The 22,118-nt window shown below is 36.5% G+C and overlaps 1 protein-coding gene across 2 annotated transcripts; it reads right to left on the reverse strand.

Moving 5' to 3' along the window:
• Positions 1-477: 477 nt before the first annotated feature.
• LOC149417073 (cilia- and flagella-associated protein 45-like) lies at positions 478-21,914 on the reverse strand. 2 transcript variants are annotated; one of them, XM_089640752.1, is made up of 11 exons: positions 21,777-21,914; positions 21,535-21,621; positions 17,837-18,038; positions 15,341-15,530; positions 8,737-8,872; positions 7,734-8,005; positions 4,704-4,882; positions 4,471-4,620; positions 3,130-3,234; positions 2,607-2,686; positions 478-964 (listed from the first exon to the last, which is right to left on the reverse strand). In XM_089640752.1, the coding sequence occupies exons 2-11, from the start codon at positions 21,615-21,617 to the stop codon at positions 784-786; spliced, it is 1,578 nt and encodes a 525-aa protein (XP_089496878.1). In that variant the 5' UTR covers positions 21,618-21,621; positions 21,777-21,914; the 3' UTR covers positions 478-783. The 2 variants fall into 2 exon arrangements, with proteins under 2 accessions (XP_089496878.1, XP_089496877.1); XM_089640751.1 differs by having other exon boundaries at positions 21,535-21,914.
• Positions 21,915-22,118: the final 204 nt, after the last annotated feature.

The raw sequence follows: 22,118 nt of genomic DNA on the forward strand, positions 1-22,118 counted from the left end.
ATAGATCCCCTGTCTGTGCACTGCACAGGCAGGGACACTCTTGTGAGGTGTCACATAAAAAAAAAAACATTGCCACCTCATTACATTCTGTCAATCTCATACTTTTTTTTTTTTCAGATTATTTCCTATATTTTTGGGTGTTCTTGCAAAGTGCTACCCGAATACATTTGTAATCTAGATGGTGTCTCGTTTTATTATCTTTGTCAATATTGCAATGAGATTTATAAGCTCCCTAATACAATGGTCTATCTACGCGAACTGGACAAAGATTTAAAAAAAATTAATTGCCCAGGTGGAAAAAAGAAATGAAAAGTTATACAGGATCATAGCTGTATAAGAAGCATTGCATTTACATAATCTGACCTAGATAACCTTATAAAACTATTGAGTGGGTTTTAGCAAACCCATTGAGGCCCACACTTAATTAATTTACATAATATTACTATTGCAACAAAAAAGTACAGTAGTTGTGAATGTGTTTTACGGAGAAGTGTTCGAACTGAATGACTCATTCCGTTGTTGATTGTGGTTTAATCACTAAATTTACCTATCAGTGGTTTTCCGACCCCTCTTCAAATAAATTCCAAGTGTTATAATCAGACCATGAACAGATTAACACTTTCTTTAGTTGCACTTCAATTTCCATAATAAGGTCATTGCTTCGGCACACTTTTCTCATCAATATTACAGGCAATAAAAGCTAGTATAAAAAGTACAAAATACATTTTAATCTGGGTACACACAAAAGCACACATCGCAATTTGATCATTTCAGAAGATAAGTTCAGTAGTATTTCAGTTTGGCCAGTTTCTGTTCCACTTCGGAAACATACATTTTGTCAATCTTTTGTTCTCTCATCTGGCCGATCTTGTGTCTGATGATGGCCCTCTCCAACTTGTCTTGCCGCTCAATGTCAAGCCGGAGGGCCACTCCCTCGTCAGCCATTCTCTGGCGCAGGACAATTCTGCAAGAAGATACATCCATAAGAGAAGTCATCCAAGTGTCACCGGTTTACAAACATGAATATTGAAATTTTTGAAAGGACATATCCTCGGAGTTTAAGAAAATTTATAAAATTTGGTTTGGGCAGGACACAGAGCAAAAAAGGAAGAAAGTTGAATACTGAAGAGGTGCCGATTTAATAAACCTACAGGACTGGGGTGGCTAAGGTGGTTAGTAAGGGTGAGTCGTTCCACTTATTTTACAAAAATGTGGACCGGGGCTGTACGATTATGAGTTCAGCCAAATAGACTCGTTCTGCCGGACTTGCTAAGTCTGCTGGAATGATACGCGTAGAATTCCGGTGGAATGCCACGAAGTTGGGACACAATGGGAATCGTAGGATTTACAATAGTAATCAAACTTCTCATATTTACGTACTTATCTTTGACACTGAATGGGAATCAATACAGGTTAAGGGGTGGTTCCATAGACATATGAATATTAGTAGACCTGCCCTAAGTGATTAAAAGCGTATTATCCCCACTCCCCATACCGGTTCCATTGGAGCCGGCTGTGCTCGTGTATGGCCTCAAGTGAAATTTGAAAACGTGACGTCATCATTCTTGTGCGAACTATGGTCGAGGCATCATCGGTTCATTTTACGAAATAACACGGCAAAATGTTGACTTGTACTATGAAAACTTGTAAAAATAGATGTGAAAAAGAGAATAAACCCAATTGTCGTATTACATTCCATATATAAGCATTATTTTACTTTATTTTAAGCATATTCACATCGTATAATATGAATCAGTTGTTACTATCACATCGAGAAACGTCTGGACGCGAAACACAAAGCTGGTTGGTTGCTGGGAACTAAATTATGAACACTTATAAAAGTGTCTTAACTAAATACGTAAACAAAATATTCGACTCTGAAAATAGAAGAAATTTTTTTTTTGCCGAATTTGGACTTCGCAAATTTGTTCATAACGTGGCGAGTAATTTGCGCTCCCATGTAAAAATGTCTATTCATTCAAAAGCAGATTTTACTTTTAAGAAGTAAATGGTGATCTTATAATGCGAGATGCCTATTTACTGTCAGATTGATTTATTGACGAATCACAGTCAGCTTCACTCCCTTCGTTCTTCAACAGTTGATTTTACCCCTCGCCATTATCTTCTCGTCTATTAATTCCTATGTCTGTGGGTGGTTCATATTTTTTTTTATTTAACATCGTACTCAACCACCGTACTCAACTCACCATCTCAACCATCTGGAGCCAATGAGACTATGTGTATTGTGTATCCCCAAATGGCATGGAATGCAAAAAGAAACTTGCTGTAAGGCAAATATTTTTGGTTCCTGCATCAATTTCAGATCTACCCACAGTTCGGAATGAATCACAGTGAGAGTGAATCCGAATTCATTTATAATAATATTTTGCAAACTTGGAGTGAGTCAAACGCCCTTGGAATCAGATTCGTTCTAGCTGGAACGACAATACTTTTAGTATAGAGGCAAACACTGCAGCAAAAGGAATTGGAGTTTGCCAGGACTCTGCATGGGTTGTAACACCAATGAAGAATGTATCAATATTGGTGCAGTGTAAATAAGTATGTACACATTTATTGCACATGAAAGTAAAATATTAAAAAAATACCTTTCTCTCTCCTTGTCGTTGATTTGTTTAATAATATCTTGACGGTGTTTTTGCACTGCATTATGGTGTTGTTTTTTCATCTGGCAAACAAAATAATACAATATTAAAACTAAAGTTTTTGGTGATAATAATAAAATAATATTGCAATTCTCGGAGTTGATATTTTTTAATGAGAATATTGCACAAGAGTCCCAAACTGCTCCCAACCATCTGGAGCCAGTGAGACTAGAGAATCCCCAATCGGGGTATGTTGTGAGGCACAGAGGGAAGGAGAAAGGCTCACCCTGCCTATTCAGATCATTTCAAGCAATGTTTCAATTCTGAATGGTAGATACACCAGGGCGATACTGAGAATATCTTCCACTCCAGAATGTGCCGGCAATATGATATATATTTTTTTAAATGAATAAATTGTGATACAACACAAATTAATCGCCAACCTCCACCTCCGGATTGCTAGTCGAGAGCCTTACTCCTCGACCACGGAGACCGTGGTAATAGAAAATAACAGAAAACATCTTACATCTTCCTCCCTCGCAATGTCTTGCATATTTTTATGCACAATGTTGTGGAACATGGCTTCGTCTCGTGATATTTCCAGAGCAATCTGCCTCCGGATGTCTGCAATCTACATTATTACATAAAATATAGCCAATTAGTATTTCTAGAGCAATCTGCCTTTAAATGTCTGCAATATACATTATTACATAAAATATAGCCAATTAGTATTTCCAGAGCAATCTGCCTTTAAATGTCTGCAATATACATTATTACATAAAAAATAGGCAATTAGTTTATTAAAATCTTTTCTCACTTCCAGAGAAGAATCACAACAGAATGACATATTAGAAAGTATGTTTAGAATATACACATATTATATTTATATTACTTTATCAATTTACAAAGCTTTAGTAAGAAAAATTAAGAATTTTACAACAACAAACGTCATACACTCTCATGCACTACACAGCAAAAACAACAAGTTGATGGAATCTCCCACGAGTATACTTGTTAGGTACGCATAAATTGTCCTCTTTAAATTTTGGAGATTACCAGCACTGTTGTAGTATGATATATGACTCGCCAATTTCTTAGAAAGGAATATTAGTAATATGTTATTATAACATGTATAGTTTTCAGTCACTAGTCGTATGTCTTAGTTATTAATCTCAGTTTTGTTTATTGAATATCAACGGTATAAATATACCATACACCATAATTCATGTCACAGAATAACAATTAACTGTGGCATTTGATCATTAAATGACGACAGAAAGTATAAAATTAATACTAAAAGGAGATACAAGTACATACAAAATATTATCAACAAGTATGAGTAGACTTACATTATATTAGTAATGATTTAGAAGATATGATATTAAAGACTTCTTGTACCTAGCTTCTGTGCAGTTAAACAGATCCGCTACATCTGCGTACATATTACATACTAACTTCATGTAATCTAGGTACAAGCGAGTGTTTAAAATGCTCACTCTTGGAATTGTTACAATTAAACAGGGTTTTAGAACGAGTAGCTCTAATGGCTACATGAAATTCAATGAGGTTAATTAAATCAAGGCTGTCTACACTACCATTTACAATTTTGAACATAAATATTAAGTCGAATATAATTCTTCGATCTGAGAGTTTTAATAAATGAAAGTAATTATAGTTTATACTTTCAATGGGAATACTGAGTTGTAAGCCAATAGTAATAAATTTTTACTAAGTTACTATGTAGTTATAAGTGTAAGTGATAAGGGGTGGATTATATATATATATATATATATATAAATAAAGTTGCAAAGCGATATTGAGGTGATTTTCTCACGAAAACTATTCATTATTCGAGTAAATTTCAAACCTGTTGCTCTCTCGATGCTTTCAATTGTTTCATTTCCTGTTGCCGTCGAATAGCGGCTTCCCTCTCTTTCCGTCTGAACTCCTTTTCCACATCTTCCTGTATCTTCAAGTTCCTTATGTACTCCAGTTCCTCTTTGAGCTGTTTTTCAGCCTAAAAACACCATAACAAAGAATTTTATAAGCTGCTCACAATCTGGCATGATCAATTTAATAAAATCAATTTGAAAGACAGACTTTCTGCGCTCTTGATATGGAGTCGATTCCTTTCTCTTTGGCAGCCTTGATGGCATCAGCATCGGCTTTTTGTTTAGCCTCTCTCTCTTTCTTCTGTTTTATGAAGTTTTCAATACGTTGAGTCGCCACGCGTTCTTCTTCGGTCTTCAGCTGTTTGAAGTACATGTTCTCTTCGTTGCCTGAAAGAACACTCATCTTTAAATCATCTTGTGTTGAAATCAACCAAACATTTCAATAATACACCATCAATTTTTTTAGTGTGACTTTACTTTTTTACTAGACTAAATTAAAGAAATACGTTTTAACCGCCCTGTTCCTTCTCCTTGTTACTTTCCACTCTTTTCAATTCTTTCTTTCAAGGCAGGTTTTTTCCCGAAACGAATTCATTTAAATTTATGTAAATACCGCACAAGAGACCCAACTGCTCCTAACCGTCTGGAGCCAGAGCAACTATGGCATCTCCAATCGGGGTATGTTGTGAAGATAAAGGTATAGCCAGGGACTTCCCCACCTTCCTCTTACTTCCTCAGATCTGGTCCAAACACTAGTAATTTCAAGCAACATTTCTTATTTTTTTACATCAATGTTTTATACCAATCTCTTTGTGCGGGTCCCAACTATATGTATATGTATTTAAAAATGTGAACCAAGTCATATCTTTAAATCCTTGTCTTTTGTATGGAAGAATATTTTATTAACTATATTTAAACTCGTAGAACGGGTAATACATCGTTCCACTTATTGCAATCCATTTTCTTGAATGGGACCCTTCTCTTCACCCAAACATTTGGAGGAGGCCCACCACTTCCCCGCCCTGTTTTCTGTACATATGGTACCTAGGGTGTCCCAAAAAAATTAAAGTTGTTATTTTTGAACGCATACCCTCTAATTTTGTTTTAATAATGACAAAACACTTATAAAAAAAATTTCGTTTACTTTGGACAACTGCAACCCGTGCCGACTTGCATCGAAAGATGTCAGTACTTGTACATTAAGACGCCAGCGAGCAAACGTGTTTATGAGCTTCTAGTAACTTGCTATTTTGTTAGTAAACGAAAATCACTCGTCCAGGCAAGATGTTGTTAGATTTACGCACTTCTAAAAAGAGTATATTTTAATAGGAGTCGCAAAACACCAAATATCGGGTTCTAAACGGCCATCTAATGGACAAGTTCTTGAAGTTTTGTTCTACAATATCCGGAAAGTGAATTTAACTGTCAATATATACCAAATATAGCCATAGTTGGTATTAAAAGCTGTGTTTGAAGTAAAAATCAGTCAAGTGACTACAAGCCCTGACATACCACTCTTCAAAAAGTTTCGAGATAACTGTTAAAATATTGATCCCGATAAAATTCAGTGCTACAGAGAAAATTTCACATTGCACCTAACCGCTTCCGAAATCGATGATTTGCTTGACTTTTACCGTACTGCACTGACAACAAAAATACTTGGAGATGACTATTGAGAGTTTTTAGAGCTCTGTGTGATAGTTTTAGGAGGAGATACAGCGAGAAAATTTAAGATTCGGCCTCCAGGTGCTCGATGGATGGCAAAGGCGCTTTATTCCTTGAAAATATCATTAATTTGTGCGCAATTTAAATTTACCGGTAAAGATAAGGCGGCACTTTTAGACATTTGCACAGGCAATAATGTGTATGAACAGTCATAGTAACATCCTATGTCAAGCCATGGTTACAATGTATTATAGCAGTTAAAGCACCTTACCAGGACTTGTGCTTTTTGAAATCGATGAAGGCTTAAGAAAAAATTGATGAAAACATCTCAATGGCAGCTTTATTTCTGTTCAGTAAGCAGTTATGGTATTAGACCGATTAAGGATCTATTTTATCGCTGTTTGATGACGCTGTGGATCAAACAACTAAAATAAAAATGCTCGAAATATCAAAAAAAAAAATTATCAACCCATGACAAACGTTACATCCCATCGAAGGAAGATCTTGATGCTAAATTGTATGGTAAGTTTATTAAGTAGTTTAAATTATGTTTTGTATTGAGGTTTTTGTTCATATCATAATTTAGTGACTTTTGTTTCAGAGAAAAATATTTAGGACTTCATTTCAGTCAAGAGCAAGTATTTGTTTGATTGTCTGAAAACAGATGCCAGTTCGAACGAACGAATTCCCTACGATGTGGTCAAATAATGCTTCGTATCAAGAAGTCAGAAAGAAGGTGTCGCCGCTGAGGGTAGTGAATGATACAGCTGAAAGAACTGTTTAGTTAATGCAAGATTTTCATGGCTTAATCTCATGGTCGAAGAGGAACAAAAATAATTTTTGTTACGATGCGTTCAGGAACACCGGAAGATTTATCCTGACTGTAAAAAACAAACTATGAAGAAAAAATTTAATCAATAAACCATTTTCAAATATAAAATCCTACACAATTGAACACTTGTGCATTTTTAAATTTTATTTATCCGACAAAAATGAAAATTGAAAATCCTTCCATATTAACTCTGTACCATATGTTTGGCATCAAGTCGGCACGGGTTGCCGGTGTTTAATCAAAATAATATTTATTATATGAGTTATTGGGATCAAATGGAATAAAATGAGAGGGTATGCATATTTCAATTCATGAAAAAAAAATTCTTCCTTATGTCCTGGGACACCCTAATGGTACCCCTTCAGGGCTCTCGCAAGGACGCTAATTTTTTTTATAAAACGAGTCTACATTTAAGATTGTCAAAACAAGACCTCCAAATGTCCGTGCATACAATGTTATTCGCAGTATGCAAGTCCTGAATATAATTGTGAAACAACAAAAAATAATCAAATACAATTTACTTGTGCACTGTGCAAGTGCAGTTGGAGCAGTCCGCTCCGGGCGCCAACTTGCCAAGAAGCCAAGGAGCCAAGGCGCTGATAATACCGAACACCTATCACAGCGCCTTTGAGGTACTTACTAGCGCCAGGTGCTGTTTGGCTCAGGGCCGGCCCTGCCCGTGACCTCCGGATTCTGGCATTGTGGTAAGCCTACATTTCAAAAAAATAATCATTGACTAACATTTGTCCAGAATTTCTTTCAAGTTGTCACATCGTTCTCTCTTCTTCCTGATCTGTTCGAGCTCATCGAGTTGTGTTGCGATGCCCACTTGGTTCTGCTTAATGCTCTCCGTGGCAATCCTCTCCGCCTCCAGCAGCTTGGCCCTGTCATTCTGCGCAATCTGTTTCTTAATGTTCTTGATGTTGTCCATACGGCGGGACTTCTTGATGCGCTGTTCCTCTTCTTCCTTTTCTAAAGCTGCTACCCTGTCTTCTTCCATCATCTGATCGAGCCTGTGGAAAACCTAAGATTTAATTTATTCAGATTAACCACAGATATATTATAATAACTAGGAGTCACTTATATTTGATCACTGAAGAAGATAATATAAACTGAAAATTGTGAACCTCAGGACAAATGTCATCTTTGGGGATGTTCTGTGGAAGTCCACAGCCGAGCTGTTAAACTCAAGAACAAATCATAGGAACAACTCTTTCTCAACTATGCTCTCCACTCCTCCTTAGTTCCCCAAAAGCCCCATGGAGGAAGAGTCCACACAAAGTTAGTTTCTTGAAAACCCTATGACGGACGAGTCCACACCCCCATGGTTCCCTGAAGGCCCCACGAGGGAAGAGGACTTCGTCCCTCCTCTCCACTATTCCTCGGTTCCCTGTAGGCCCCACAATGGAGGAGTCTACTCCCCCTTGGTTCCCTGAAGGCCCCACGAGGGAGAAGGCCTTCGTCTCACCTCTCCTCCTTGGTTCCCAGAAGGTCCCACGACGGAGGAGTCCACTCCGCCTTGGTTACCTGAATGCCCCGTGAGGGAAGAGGGAGTTTTCGAATGGTCCAATTTTCGTCCCACGAGTATCTAGGGAAATCGAAGGTCCACTCCGTCGGAGCCCTGAGTGCTGTGGTAAGGTCTAAACACTCCGAAATTCGACCCTGTTTCCCTTGATTAACTATGAGCTTATTTATCTGGAACAATTATACTCTTCTGCGCAGAATAAAAAAAATAATAAAATACCTTCTTTCCTCATCTTCCAATTCCTTCTTGATCAACTCCTTTTCTATGCATTGAGCATCTCGAATGGCGTGACATTTCGAAGCCAATATAATTTGGTTGGCCAATCGCGGACCCTGGTATTCTTCATTCTTCATACCTGCAAAAAAGAATATAATATAATTCACAAGTTGCTAAATTATATTTACATACTGAAATTGTGTAGGAGGTTATCAATAAGGGCACTAAGACACATGCACTATTTTTTTAAGAATAATAACTATAAATCTTCTTTATTACCAAAAAATGAACAATAATTATAGCAGCATTTAAAAAAATTTACAGCAAAGTAGGGCCATATTATTTCTTCAAACATTTAAAATAATAATTTGTTGTGCAAGAAAAATAATGTTGCAAATTACTATGTAAACGAAATGATTTTATTTTATTTTATTGACGTATACGGTTTTTGAATATTGTTGTCTCTTTTTAATTACAACACTCGTAGCGTCTCAGTCAATTCAGTCGTCGGTCGGAGCTAACGTAAGACGGCTGTATAACAACGGTAAGTGCTCAAATACTTTGATATGGCTATGATATTCGTCCGCGAGACGGATGATTATCTTCTGTGAAACTTTTGCGCGACACATATTTTGTGTGATAAATGTGTATAATACTATAAATATATTATTTTAGTAATATAAAAAGACTAATAAGCATTTAGTAATAGTGAAATGTGCCAAATAGTTTTATAAAATGGTCCAATTATAGAAGTAAAAGATTTTTTTTGATTTATAAGACTTATTTAACACATTAGCTACGGAGATGTTTGTTAAAAAACTGCCACTTGCGGCGGGCGAAATTAGATCGCAATCCCACTACCGGATGTACGTCAGCAAACTTCAAACTGTGGAGCTTATAACAATAAAACAAAAATTAGTAATAAAAAAATATTTAATATTTAATAATGACTCAGGGGTTATGATAAGTTTACTTATTACAATAATATACATAGGAAAAAAATATAATAGGATAAAATATGATAGGAAAAATAGAACACGTTCTAAAACTAGGTAATTAAATTTAAACATATTTTTTCTTGGTGTGGTATGTTTGGAAACATTTACCAACATGAAGCGGAATTTTGCATTGTTTACACATGAACGCACTTGGCTTCCGTATTTTGAGCTTCGCACAAACTCGACAATTGCGTCTTACTAAGTTTTTAGTTTTCTCACTCGTTATTTTTTCCAATCCGTGGTTTTTCAAAATGCCAGACAGTCTATCATGTGGATCAAAAAAAGGAGTTCTCGCCGTGACACAAGTAGGTGTACTTATTTGCAAATCTTGCGTGAATGATGTGGACGGTGTGGCTGCTGCGGAAGAACTATCTTCAAGCCAGGTCTCTGCAACTTGTAACAAAAAGTCGCGGAAGCAAAGTTTATTATGTACGTTAAGTTTTTTTTAAATTTGGAAAGCATTGAAAATTCCACAATGAATAAGGTATAAGAAGGGTCCACTTTAAAGATTTTCTGTAAATTGGATTGTTGGTCTGCAAGATCAACACCATTTATCAAATTATTGTAATCTACAATGCATTTTGGTTTTTTGATGGGCAACCCTGTTGTTCTATAAATTTTTCCCGTATCCACTATATTCGCTTGGTGTATCGTAGAGATCATCCTTACATCTCTCTTCTTGTTGGTTTTCCACATTTGAAGAAGTACACCCCCTTTTCGTAGATATGTGGTTTCTTGGACTTTAAGGTGTATATTTTTTAGTGTTGGCGGTATGCCACGATTTTTTCTAATTGTGCCGCAGATTCTAGTTTTTAACCCCATTAGATGGTTGGCTAAACGCACACTATTGTAATAATTATCCGGATAGATATTATACCATTTATTTAGGTACGGTGACAGCAATTGGATTATTGTGGAATCTAACGTAGCACTTAAGAGTGGGTTATAGGGCATAATGGTGATTTGCTGGAAAACAGCTCCCTAAAACGGCTTAATACTACCTTTCGTATGTCATTCTCAGACTTCATATTTTTTTATACCAATTAATGGACTATTATTTTTCAGTCTGCCTATTTTTTTTGTAGTTGTTGTAGGCATTCGACTATAAAAAATAAAAACATTGATACACCATACAACCCACTTTTAAAACTTCGATCCATGATTATCGCATTAAAAACGCTTTTACACAATATTTTTAATTTAAAATATGTATATAATACACACATCTGTAGAAGTACGGCCTCTTATTATCGTTATGATATCTGTGGATATTAACAATTAAATAAATACTTCATCTTGCACCAAATTTTCAAGACATTTCACAGTATTTTACTTATTACGGGTGAGAAGCCCCCGTGAACGGTACTGAAGCTATCGCTCCCTGTTTCACGGCGTATATATTTCTAAAATGCCATCAAAATGTTTCATTAATGGGTCTAAAAGTAGAATACCGACTCACTTGAAGCATTGCAATAATCTAATGAAGCTACAAAAACAGTAATTACTCACAAATTCTCTTTTTTCATGTAAATTTGACGTATTGTATTTTTTCAAGTGTCATATTTTAAAACTCAACATTTAATATGCGTTCCTTTTCCTAACGGTTAGCACTAACGTCATGTTGTTTACTGGCGGCATCTTTATGCAAGTGTGTGTGAGAGAATTCATTGTCTTTACGCGCTCTGACCAAGTGGGAGAGTGAACGTTTTATCACAGGGCACGTTTGGTAATTGAACCAAAAATTACCAATATTATTTTTCTCTTTGTAGATCAATATTATGATTTATCCATGGCAGCCGGAAAAAATACTCCAAACAAGGTATGCTTCAAGTAACGAATAAATGAAAAAAGATTATTGTTTAGTTGTACTAAATAACACAGAATAATTTAACAAATATATAAATAAAAAAATAAAATTTCTTTTATTTCTCGAGGTCAATTTATTAATGATGTTATTAATATGTATAGATATTCTATCAAATATAAAATTAAGAAATTCACCAAATAAATCCACCTTCGATTTTCTCGAAAACGAAAGCTCAAATAAAAAAAGTCATAACCCAAAATTGTCAATAAATGAAAGGTTATTCACAAGTTATCCCTTTATAGGACAACTTTTTTTAAACGATACGCCCTTAATGGTTTTATTTATGTATTCTATATTCATTTTGATGAACAGAAAAAAACTTTTTTTTTCTTAGCTTTTTTGAAATTTTCGATTTTCCAGCGGGTTTTTTTCTGACCGGTGTCCATTTAAAAAAAATGATATAAAATTATTGTTTTCATTACAAAACGACAGGTTGGTAAGGAAAATGTACTTTTATTTATTTGCGTTACAGGGGAATAACTGCTTTGATAATGTTATAGAGAAACTGACCAGGACGCGATTTTCGTAAATTTACTCAACATGTGCGAACTTCGGGCGGTTGGTTCGATTCAAGACCTCTGTGCGTTACCTCAGAATGATTACAACCCAAGGGCTTATAACTTGTAAACATAAAGAAATATAAACCTTAATGTTGCAGGTCTCAAAACTATCCGTTTTTAGCTTATGACTTATAAAGGGTTTTACCGTTTATACCACGAGTTTCCGAACACCGTGTAAAACAAACTATATGTATCGGAAATGTTCCTCAACACTAATGACAACAGCAAGTGAATGATGAAACATTTATAAAAAATGTCAAATTAAATGCTTTACCAAAATAGTAGGTTATGCAAATAAGTCATACCTTTTTACTAAGTTGTTTGTTTTACTTAATATTTCACATTCATATTATACGATCATTGCTTTGCGACAAACGCACATGTGATGTTATATTTTAACATGTTAATTAATGTACAACTACCGCCCTCTAGTGACAAAAAAATGAAGACATTTTGACAGTTTGCGAAATTTCGCTATCATATAACAAGCGCTTAAACCTGAATATAATTTAAAATTACAGATATATCCACTCTTTGATTCACAAATCATCATATTCGGGATTCCATATTTTACAATTTTCATGGGATTGTACACGCGACATTTCAGACGACCTCTCCACGGAATCATCCCTTCGTCTAGCGATAGATTTTGATTTGGCGTATATACTTCCTGGAATTTCTTGGTGAAGTAGTCGATTACAGTTTGAATTTTGATCAGACGGTTTGTGCTAGCGGTCGGAATTTCGTCATAATTAGAAAAATGGAGATTTCGTAAAATTTGTCGAAATCTATCGCGGCTCATTGTCTTTCGGAAATATAAGGGGCCTCTATCCGAGGATTTGTGGACCAATAATCGCCTATGGTATTTTTTCGCATTAGCGCCATTATAAGAACTAAGCCAAACCATTTTTTTAATTCTTGAATAGTTACATCTTTCCATTTAAGGGCGTGAGCTGATGTCGCATAGTTGTGATGATTTCTCTCATGGTATATGTTTGTTTCATTGGTTATTTTGTAGAACAAATCATCTCCTATACATAGCGATGTAACATCCCAAGTGTAGGATCGATTTTCAGGGAAAACTTTTAGACCCGGTACACCTTCGAAATCAGGCAAATTCCTAGGAGGATCAAATTCTGACCAATCCAGGGTTATATCAGGGATGTCTTCTGAAGATTCTTCAGAGGATGATATGCGCATGACACGCGGTCTTGAACTTCTACGTAAAATTGGTTCATCATCTTCTTCGTTTTCTTCAGCCTCACTGTAATCTTCGTGAAGGTCATTGATTTCTTCTTCAGCGTCATTGGGTACGTCTGAAAGATGTCTTCAAAATGTTTTTCGACGAAAGTATAGTCTCTATCGTCGATTTTAGGTTTATAAAAAAAAATCGTAATCCCAAAAGGCGTAAAAACAAATCACAAAAGTAAAAAAAAAATTAAATACACATTTAATTATTCCACAATGATGCTCTCGAATGAACTCGAAAAAATACAAATGTAATTGTAAATGTCTAACGTCTCAAAATAAAATCACATAAGTCCACAAATCACAATAATAATAAAAAGTCATATACGCGTTTTATAATGTTTACAATATATATTCCATAATAACAACACAGTTTAACAAGCGCTGAAATCACAACAGCTGCGAATAAAAAATGATATTAGGGTTTCCTCACTTGAGTTTATTGCGTCATAAGTATCAGCTATCGACTAAAGTAAAGGTCAATGTTCTACATATTTTATTTCATTTTTTGACGATGAAGAAAAAATACCAACTATTGTCTTTGTTTAAAATTAATTTCCAATATTTCATTGAAATTAATGATGACTTTTAGCAATGTTTTGAACCAGAAAGAATCCATAATGCTGTGTTTATAATAGCGACACCTAACCGATACACAGCAAAGCCAATATAACAGAAGAAATTACAAGTTAAGATGTATTTTTTGTATGTGAAGTTGAAGGTCGTAGAAATGCACAAAAATGTGCGCCCCGCCGCAATGTAAGGTTTCTGAAACGCACAAATATGTGCACACCGTAAGCAACGTGTTAAGTTAAGAGGTAAAATTTTATAATTAATAAATATTATTACAGAATCGATATGGGTTTCATTTATTATAATAATACATTAACTAATGCGTAAAACCTAAAAAGTACAAATATATTTCACATTATATACTAATGTCATTGCATACGTCTCTGGGACTTAATGCCATTCAGTATGTGATTATCTTTCTAGGGGGGTAAATGTAACATAAGTTATAATCTACGCGTTCATAGATGGCGTAAATTCAATTATTTTAAGAAAATAAATACACTGTTCACAAATTATGCTTTAAAATATTAATATGAAATATTTGTTTGCGCCCTTACATACGTAATATGGATACGAATGAATAGTTTTACCCGTATAAAAACTCAATTCTTTCAAGAAAGGCATACAAATAGAATATTGTATTGGTGATTTAATCCAATATTGTATTTGCAAGTCTTTCTTGAAAGAACTGCGTTTTCATACGGACAAACCAATTTATTCATATACATGTTATATTTTTACATGCGCAAACAAATAATTTGTCTTAATATTTTAAAGCGTAACTTGAAAAAATTATATTTTAACCTTTTTAATGCCGAAAGGTTAAGGTATGGTTGTGTACGGCTAGTCATGAATGTTTTAGCAAACAATTAGATCACTGTGAAGATCACTGTGTAGATCACTGTAATGTCGGTAATATTAAAGAGTTCTTGATCATACAAATAGATGTCTCTATGTGTTCCATATTTTAAATTATTCTAAATACATGATAAAACCAAGCAACAAAGGCATTAAGAAGGGCTAGTAAACGCTCTAATCTTTTATGGCCGGCGTGCCGTACCATTACCCCGAGACATCTAGGAGGGACAGGGATCTAGGTGGTATTAGACGTACACGGCACATAAGCGCATGTGAAAGCGCTTATGGGACAGAACCGTTTAGTAAAATAATTAAATTAACACCATCTATAAATGCATAGATTATAATGTACGTTACGTTTACCCTTAATGTGCAGAGACTTAAAAATTAAATTGGTTTCAATATTTATGTACTTATGTAGAGTGCTTTTGCTATATGATAAAATTTATCTTAAATTTTTCCAGGGTTGTAGTAAAACCTTGATTTGTTACAGAAGTGTGTACCTGTGCAGCGTTTGAGCACATGCTCAAGTTGATCTGGAGCATCCTGGTCAGGGTTGTCCACCTTCTGACCAGGTTGTTTCTTCTGTGTTTTCTTGAGATTCTCTTTCCTTGCTTCGCTCTCCACTATCTTCTGTTTTGCATCTTCTTCAGCAACACGTATGGCTTCCAGTGTCTCGGACAATGTGACTACCTAAAATTTATGAAAAACAAATTATGAACCTCTGGTGTTCTTGGAGAGTTGCCTTTCGAGTATGGAAGATTTGTTTTGCCATTCGGCAACGGCTTCCAGCTTTTTATTTTCATAGATTTTTATACTTTAAAACCTTTTGGTAGACATATTATCTAAATTAACCATACTCGCCTTTTAATTAAATAATAAATCAAAAGAGAATTTTCGTTTTGCTTGAACGAGACGAGTCAGGTAAGTAATAAATATTTTAAATTGGTGCACATCACAGCAAAAAATATTTCCAATTTCCAAAGTTATTACTGCCGTTATGTACAGAAAAACATTAAACGATTTTATTTTTATTTGAAAAGACACTTATGAAAAATACAATAAAAATTGAAATATTTATTTGTTTAACTTTTTTAGTAAGAGAGAGAGAGTTTTATTTTTCTCTTAATATATTTATGGAGCTATTCTGGGAAAACTACTTAAGCCCCCACATTCCCAATTTCTACTGATTTATAACAAGTTTACCTTTAACTCTTTAAGTTTTTAAGTTCCAAAATAATATCTATACATTTTTTATGCCGAAACGTTAATTATATGAAATTTCCTCGATAGAAAAAAATCGCAAAGTATGCTCCGAAAATTATTGAAAACACGTTTTGTTCTGTTAGTTAATATGAAAAAATTCACATCTTTAAATGTAACTAAAGCATTTTATTGAGAGATTTTTGCTCTATTCAAACGAGTGTTTTATTAAATATTTTCACCATTTTCGCTTAATTGTTATCGTTTAATATTAGAGCGCTCCTTCTAACATTCGTATTTACATATTTCCCTTTCAAATCGTCTTTGCATAATTCAAATCACCACGCCTGTAGTATCTATGGTGCCATAAATAGGTACACAATATTATAAACAAATATTTTTTATAAATACATTCTTACACACTTTATCTGTTAAGATGGTAGGATTTACAAAATATCATTTTGTAAAACAAAAGTGAGTTGTTACGAAATTGTTTAAATTGCTTACAAAATTTTAAATTGTTTTAAAGTACACATTTCTTTAATTTAAAGTCTTCCACTGAAAAGAATCAACCCTACCCTTGAAAAATGTATATATTTTATTGTGTTGAAAGTGTTATTGGTTTTATATATAATCATAATCAATAGGAGAGTATGTATGAATGTGAATGAGGCAAGGAGTGTGTGCCAAGATCCAGCTGTTTGGCGGTCAGTCCTCTCCGCCTACCCCTGCGGAGAAACGGCAGATTGGTTAGTTAGTTAGTTATATTTTTTTTATTTTATTTTTTTATTAACAGAATGATAACAAATAATACATATTGATAGAAGTAAGTGTGTAAGATCATCAGTAAGTGTACAGCAGTGTTAATATTAATAAAATTACAAAGTAATAACAAAGTATATATACCAACTGTCCAATGACGGTGTACAACAGTTATTATTTCAAATGATCTGTATAAGGGTAAGTATGTCATACATGTTTCAAGCTGTTAATTAACACCTCCCTAATTGAGAAAATTGTGTTTAGGGAGGGATATGATCATTTCTTTACTGTTATCAAGCATATTTTTTTTTTTCAATTTTAATATTATATCATTCCTACTACGGACATATTTAGGAGTGCCAGGCGACACTGGCGGAACATTTAAGCCAAGAATTTCACATGAAGTTTCGTAAGACACGTCGACTTGGCTACAAAGTGGTAATGTTTATCTCATTTTATATGTTTTAAACAGAGAAAAAAAAAATTCTTTTATACAAATGTGCCATTGACTTAGTACTTTTTGGTTCTAGACCATTTAGCACGCTGTCTGTCTCTCTTACACTTGCGGAGATTTGAACACATATGAACCTGACGCTTTGAACATTTCCACCACAAACAGGTCAAATATAGTTCAAGTTGACATAAGCGTGTAAATAATTAGTTTGTATTTTTTATTTAATTTAATAAAACAGAGATGGTTTACATAGTTCCTGTGAGCACTCAGACCATGGGCCTATTGTACTATTTCCCATTTTACCTCATTCCTTTAATAGTAACAAAGTCCACCAGGATTGTCTTTGGATATTCGGCTGTCTCCTGGTTCCACAATGTGTTATCACAGGTAACTGAGCCTTGTTCCCCACCAGGGACATTGGCACCATATGTGAATTGGAGTCTTCACTTGTCCTGCATCTATTGGTGTTTTACAATCCCAACAGCTGCATGTGTATCCTGAGGTGGCAGTATCCTGTTAATAGGGCAGTAACTGATAAGTAACAGGCTAACAAATAAAGCAATAGAATGAAGTAAGTCACCGTTGCCTGCTGCTTCAGTCGTTCGTATTCACACTTGGGCCACACGGCGGGGTAGATGTTAGTCTCGTGGCTGGGAACCAGCAGCTGCCTCCACTTATCATTCTGGGGCACCTTCACAACCGTCTTGCCCTCGTAAGCACTCTTTATCTTCTTGTGGATGGGTTTCAGATCTTTTGGAAATTTCAAATTGCACTGGGAAGGGCTGTTGAAAAAATTAAAATTTTTAATTCATTTTCATATTGTGATATTTTTATACCCTGCGTGTAAGAGGATTGGTATGACAAGGTTTCGCAGGCGGTGGTGAGCATTTGTGGAATAGGTCAAATCCCACCCTGGAGTATAGCGCAGGGATGATGTTCATAATGTGACTGCTCCCAACCGTCTGGAGCCTTTGAGACTATGGCATCTCAAAGCGAAGCTAACCGTTCACAATAGGGCGCTAATACCAACACTGATGTATGATAGTGAGGCATGGAACTGGCAGAGAAGGATGAAAGTAGACTAAATGCTGTAGATATTTTAACCATGTGGAGATCTGCAAAGAATGCAAGGCTGATGTAAGGAGTAAGATTAAGAAATATACTTTTAGATGGTTTGGGCATGTAGAACGAATAAACAAAGAAAGGATTGTAAGGAGAATATATGATGCGAATGTGTACGATAGATGATTGTAAAAGTCAGGGATGCCCAAGGAAGACATGGCATAATCAAGTGAACCAAATAATACTCGAGTAGAGCCATGTCATGAGGAGAAAAGTGTGGCACTATAGGTCAGCAGATTGGTTCGGTATGCGGGCCCATTTCAATGCTTTTCCGTGGTCAGCTGTTTGTTTTCGGACTTCGGACCCTTCAAGATGTGCCCAGGAGATTGGTAAAGTCATCAATTCGGCGATGGATGGCTTCATACAATCGACTACTAAAGAAACTGGTGTGGGCTCAAAGCCGTGGTTCAGTCGACAATGCTCCGAAGCAGTTCGACGAAAAAACGCGGCTTACCGAGCCTACAACACATCTCGAACGCCCGAAAGCAGATCAGCATACAACAAATCGGCAAAGGAATGCAAGAGAATCATCAATAGGTCTAAATTCGAACACGACCTGCAGATCAGCAAAAAGCTGGCTGCCTGCCCGCATGGCAGCAGAGCATTCTGGTCGCTTGCGGGCTCAATAGGTCGAAATTTTTGCAAACCCAGTTTGCCACCTCTTACCAGACCTGACGGCTCACTAGCAAACACCGCCACCGAAAAGGCAAACCTTTTAGGGAAAATGTTTGCGGAAAACTCGACCCTCGACGACGGGGGTGCTGTTCCGCCGTCGGTTCCTCACTGCGGCTTCTATATGAAAAAGCTGAGGATCCGGCATCGGGATGTACTCCACGTCATACGGGGGCTCGATGTTAACAAAGCTAGTGGACCTGATGGAATACCTGCCCTGGTATTGCAGAGGTGTGCTGCGGAAATAGTTCCAGTTTTGACAAAGCTCTTCAAAATGTCCCTGAAGTGTGGCACTGTGCCCTCTGGTTGGAAAAAAGCGGTAATTCACCCTATTCCCAAGAAAGGTGACCGCTCCAACCCGGCCAACTACCGCCCCATAGCGATCACATCAGTTCTGTCCAAAGTGATGGAACGTGTGATCAACGACAAACTGCTCACATACCTCGAGAAGAACAAAATTATCAACGACCGTCAATACGGATTCCGGCGGAACCGCTCGTGCGGTGATCTTCTCGCGTATGTGACGCATGTTTGGGGGCGGTGCCTGGAACGTCACGGTGAGACCCAAACGGTCGCACTAGACATATCCAAGGCCTTTGACCGGGTCTGGCACCGAGGACTTGTCAACAAATTGCATTCTTACGGACTTCCCGCATCCCTGTGTACGTGGATTGCTGACTTTTTAAGGGATAGGTCGATTCAGGCGGTTGCTGACGGTTTCACCTCTTCCTCGCACTCCATAAATGCTGGCGTCCCACAGGGATCGGTTCTGTCTCCAACTTTGTTTTTGTTGCACATCAATGACCTTTTGACATGTGCACCGATTCATTGTTACGCGGATGACAGTACAGTTCATGATAGCTTTTTGTTTGACAAGCCCCCAAAGGGCACACAAACTCCAACGGCTCGGAGGGCTTTGAAGCAGAGAATGGACGGTTATCTCGAGAGTATTTCCTCCTGGGGTAAAAATAATCTCGTCGAATTTAATGTTTCAAAGACCCAATCCTGTCTGATTACGTCTAAAAGGGATCCAAATGATAATCTAGTCTCCTTCAACGGAAGCAATCTTCCGAACAGGCCTTCCATTGATATGCTTGGTGTAACTATAAGTGACCAGCTCAGGTACGGGGGCTCCATCGAAGCTAGAGTAAAGTTGGCCTCTCAGAAGCTGGGCGTACTGTACAGGGCCCGCAGATACTTTAATAGTACACAACTGCTCACCCTGTACAAATCGCAAGTGCGCCCTACTATCGAATTTGGCAGCCATCTCTGGTCTGGAGCCCCAAAATACCTGAAAAAAACCCTTGACTCTGTGCAGAAACGGGCGGTCCGTTTGATAGATTCCCCAATCTTAACAAACGGACTGCAATCTTTAGAGCACAGGCGTCAGGTAGGTATGCTGTCCTTGTTCTATCGGTATTACAATGGAAGATGCTCTGAGGAACTAGCGTCATTGATCCCTTCGGCACCGGTGCGTAGTCGGGATACACGCCTAACGCGCGCCCAACATTTGTACACAGTTGACACTTGTCACATGAGAACGGGTCGCTTCTACGATTCGTTCTTAAGTTCAACAGCTCGGCTGTGGAACGAACTGCCGGCCTCTGTGTTTCCTCCCTCCTACAACATGGGACTCTTCAAGACCCATGTTCACTCCTTCCTCTCCACAAAAAGACCCTCCACACAGCATCCCCAAAGATGACATAGGCCCCGAGGGAAATTATTTTCTTCAGGGCCTCCTGTGTGGAGTAAATATAAAAAAAAAAAAAAAAAAAAAAAAATGTCAAGAGTGAAAATAACAGAAGGATATGTTTGAGATGATGAATTAATGTGAATGAAGCAAGGAATGTGTGCCGAGTAAGAGTTGCTTGGTGGTCTAACCTCTCCGCTGAGAAAGGTGTAATGTTTAGTCAGTTGGTTTGTTGATTTTCCCAGTTTCTCGGTTGGGTTTCAAACTCCCGCCACATAATTAGTTATTTCTTGTAGAAAGTTGAAACCAAGTGCTATTTTTTTGCGTGAAGCTTGCAGCGGAATTCGACAACTTTAATTTTGTATTTTTCACTAATGTAAATTAAGTGTACTATTCTCTTTTTTCGTACGATTTTTTTTTATCCTAACCCATAACCCCCTCCCACTTAAATGCGCCCTTGACGATAATGTTTTTTTAAGAGAGATCATCAAAAATGCAAATCGTATAATAAATATTGAGTTTATTTTTGTCTGTTTTAGAAATGAAAACTATAATTATGAAGTTTGGGGACAGAGTATTTAACGCTCTGGGTCCACATTCTTGAAATGGCCAGCTATTATTTAGCCTCGGAAAGAAACTGGTTTTGAAAACTTTAATGGTCAGACATATTTTTTTTATTCAAAAGCTAGCTACAATAACCAATTTATAGCGCCCTTATGTTGATTATACCACTAAATGTAGCGATAAAGTTAAACATATTATTTTTGTGAATTTTGTTGTTCAGTAAAGCTTACCGATGGAGAGAGTATGTTCCAGGAACCACAGTCCCCTTTTGAAAATCATATTTCACTTTCGACAATTTAGCGAGTTTAGCCATGGTTCTTTTGTAAATAAATAAAAATTCCTGGCTGACAAAAAACGTATCGTTGATGTGTATTGTTGAGTTCCAAGCATGTTCCGAGACAATAAACAGTCTAATAAACAGAATTGAAGTCATGGTAACAGTAACAAAGTAGGTACAAAATTACTGATGTACCGGTATAGATAATTTTTAGTAATGGTATCATTCGGGTTATCTTGCCGGCTCCTACCAGAGAGCTACTTGACAGATGTAAATTTCTCTCAAGGCCGATATATAAGTTGCTCTGTTTGTAAGATATTTACGTCCGTCAAGTTGCTCTCTGGTAGGAGCCCTGGCAAGATAAATCGAGTGATACCATTACTAAAAATTATCATTTCAATTCTGTGCCGGCAAACCGGGCGTTTTTTTATAAGCCTAGTGATACCATTATAAAAGCCGGACCGAGCGTTAGTGCAATTTTGAACGCATGCCATTGAAGCCAAATCTAGGGTGAGGTGAAATTGCCTGGCAGCCATC

Source organism: Hesperophylax consimilis, chromosome 16, assembly GCF_061612785.1.
Source record: "Hesperophylax consimilis isolate HC1 chromosome 16, BYU_Hcon_1.0, whole genome shotgun sequence".
Taxonomy (NCBI): Eukaryota; Metazoa; Arthropoda; class Insecta; order Trichoptera; family Limnephilidae; genus Hesperophylax; species Hesperophylax consimilis.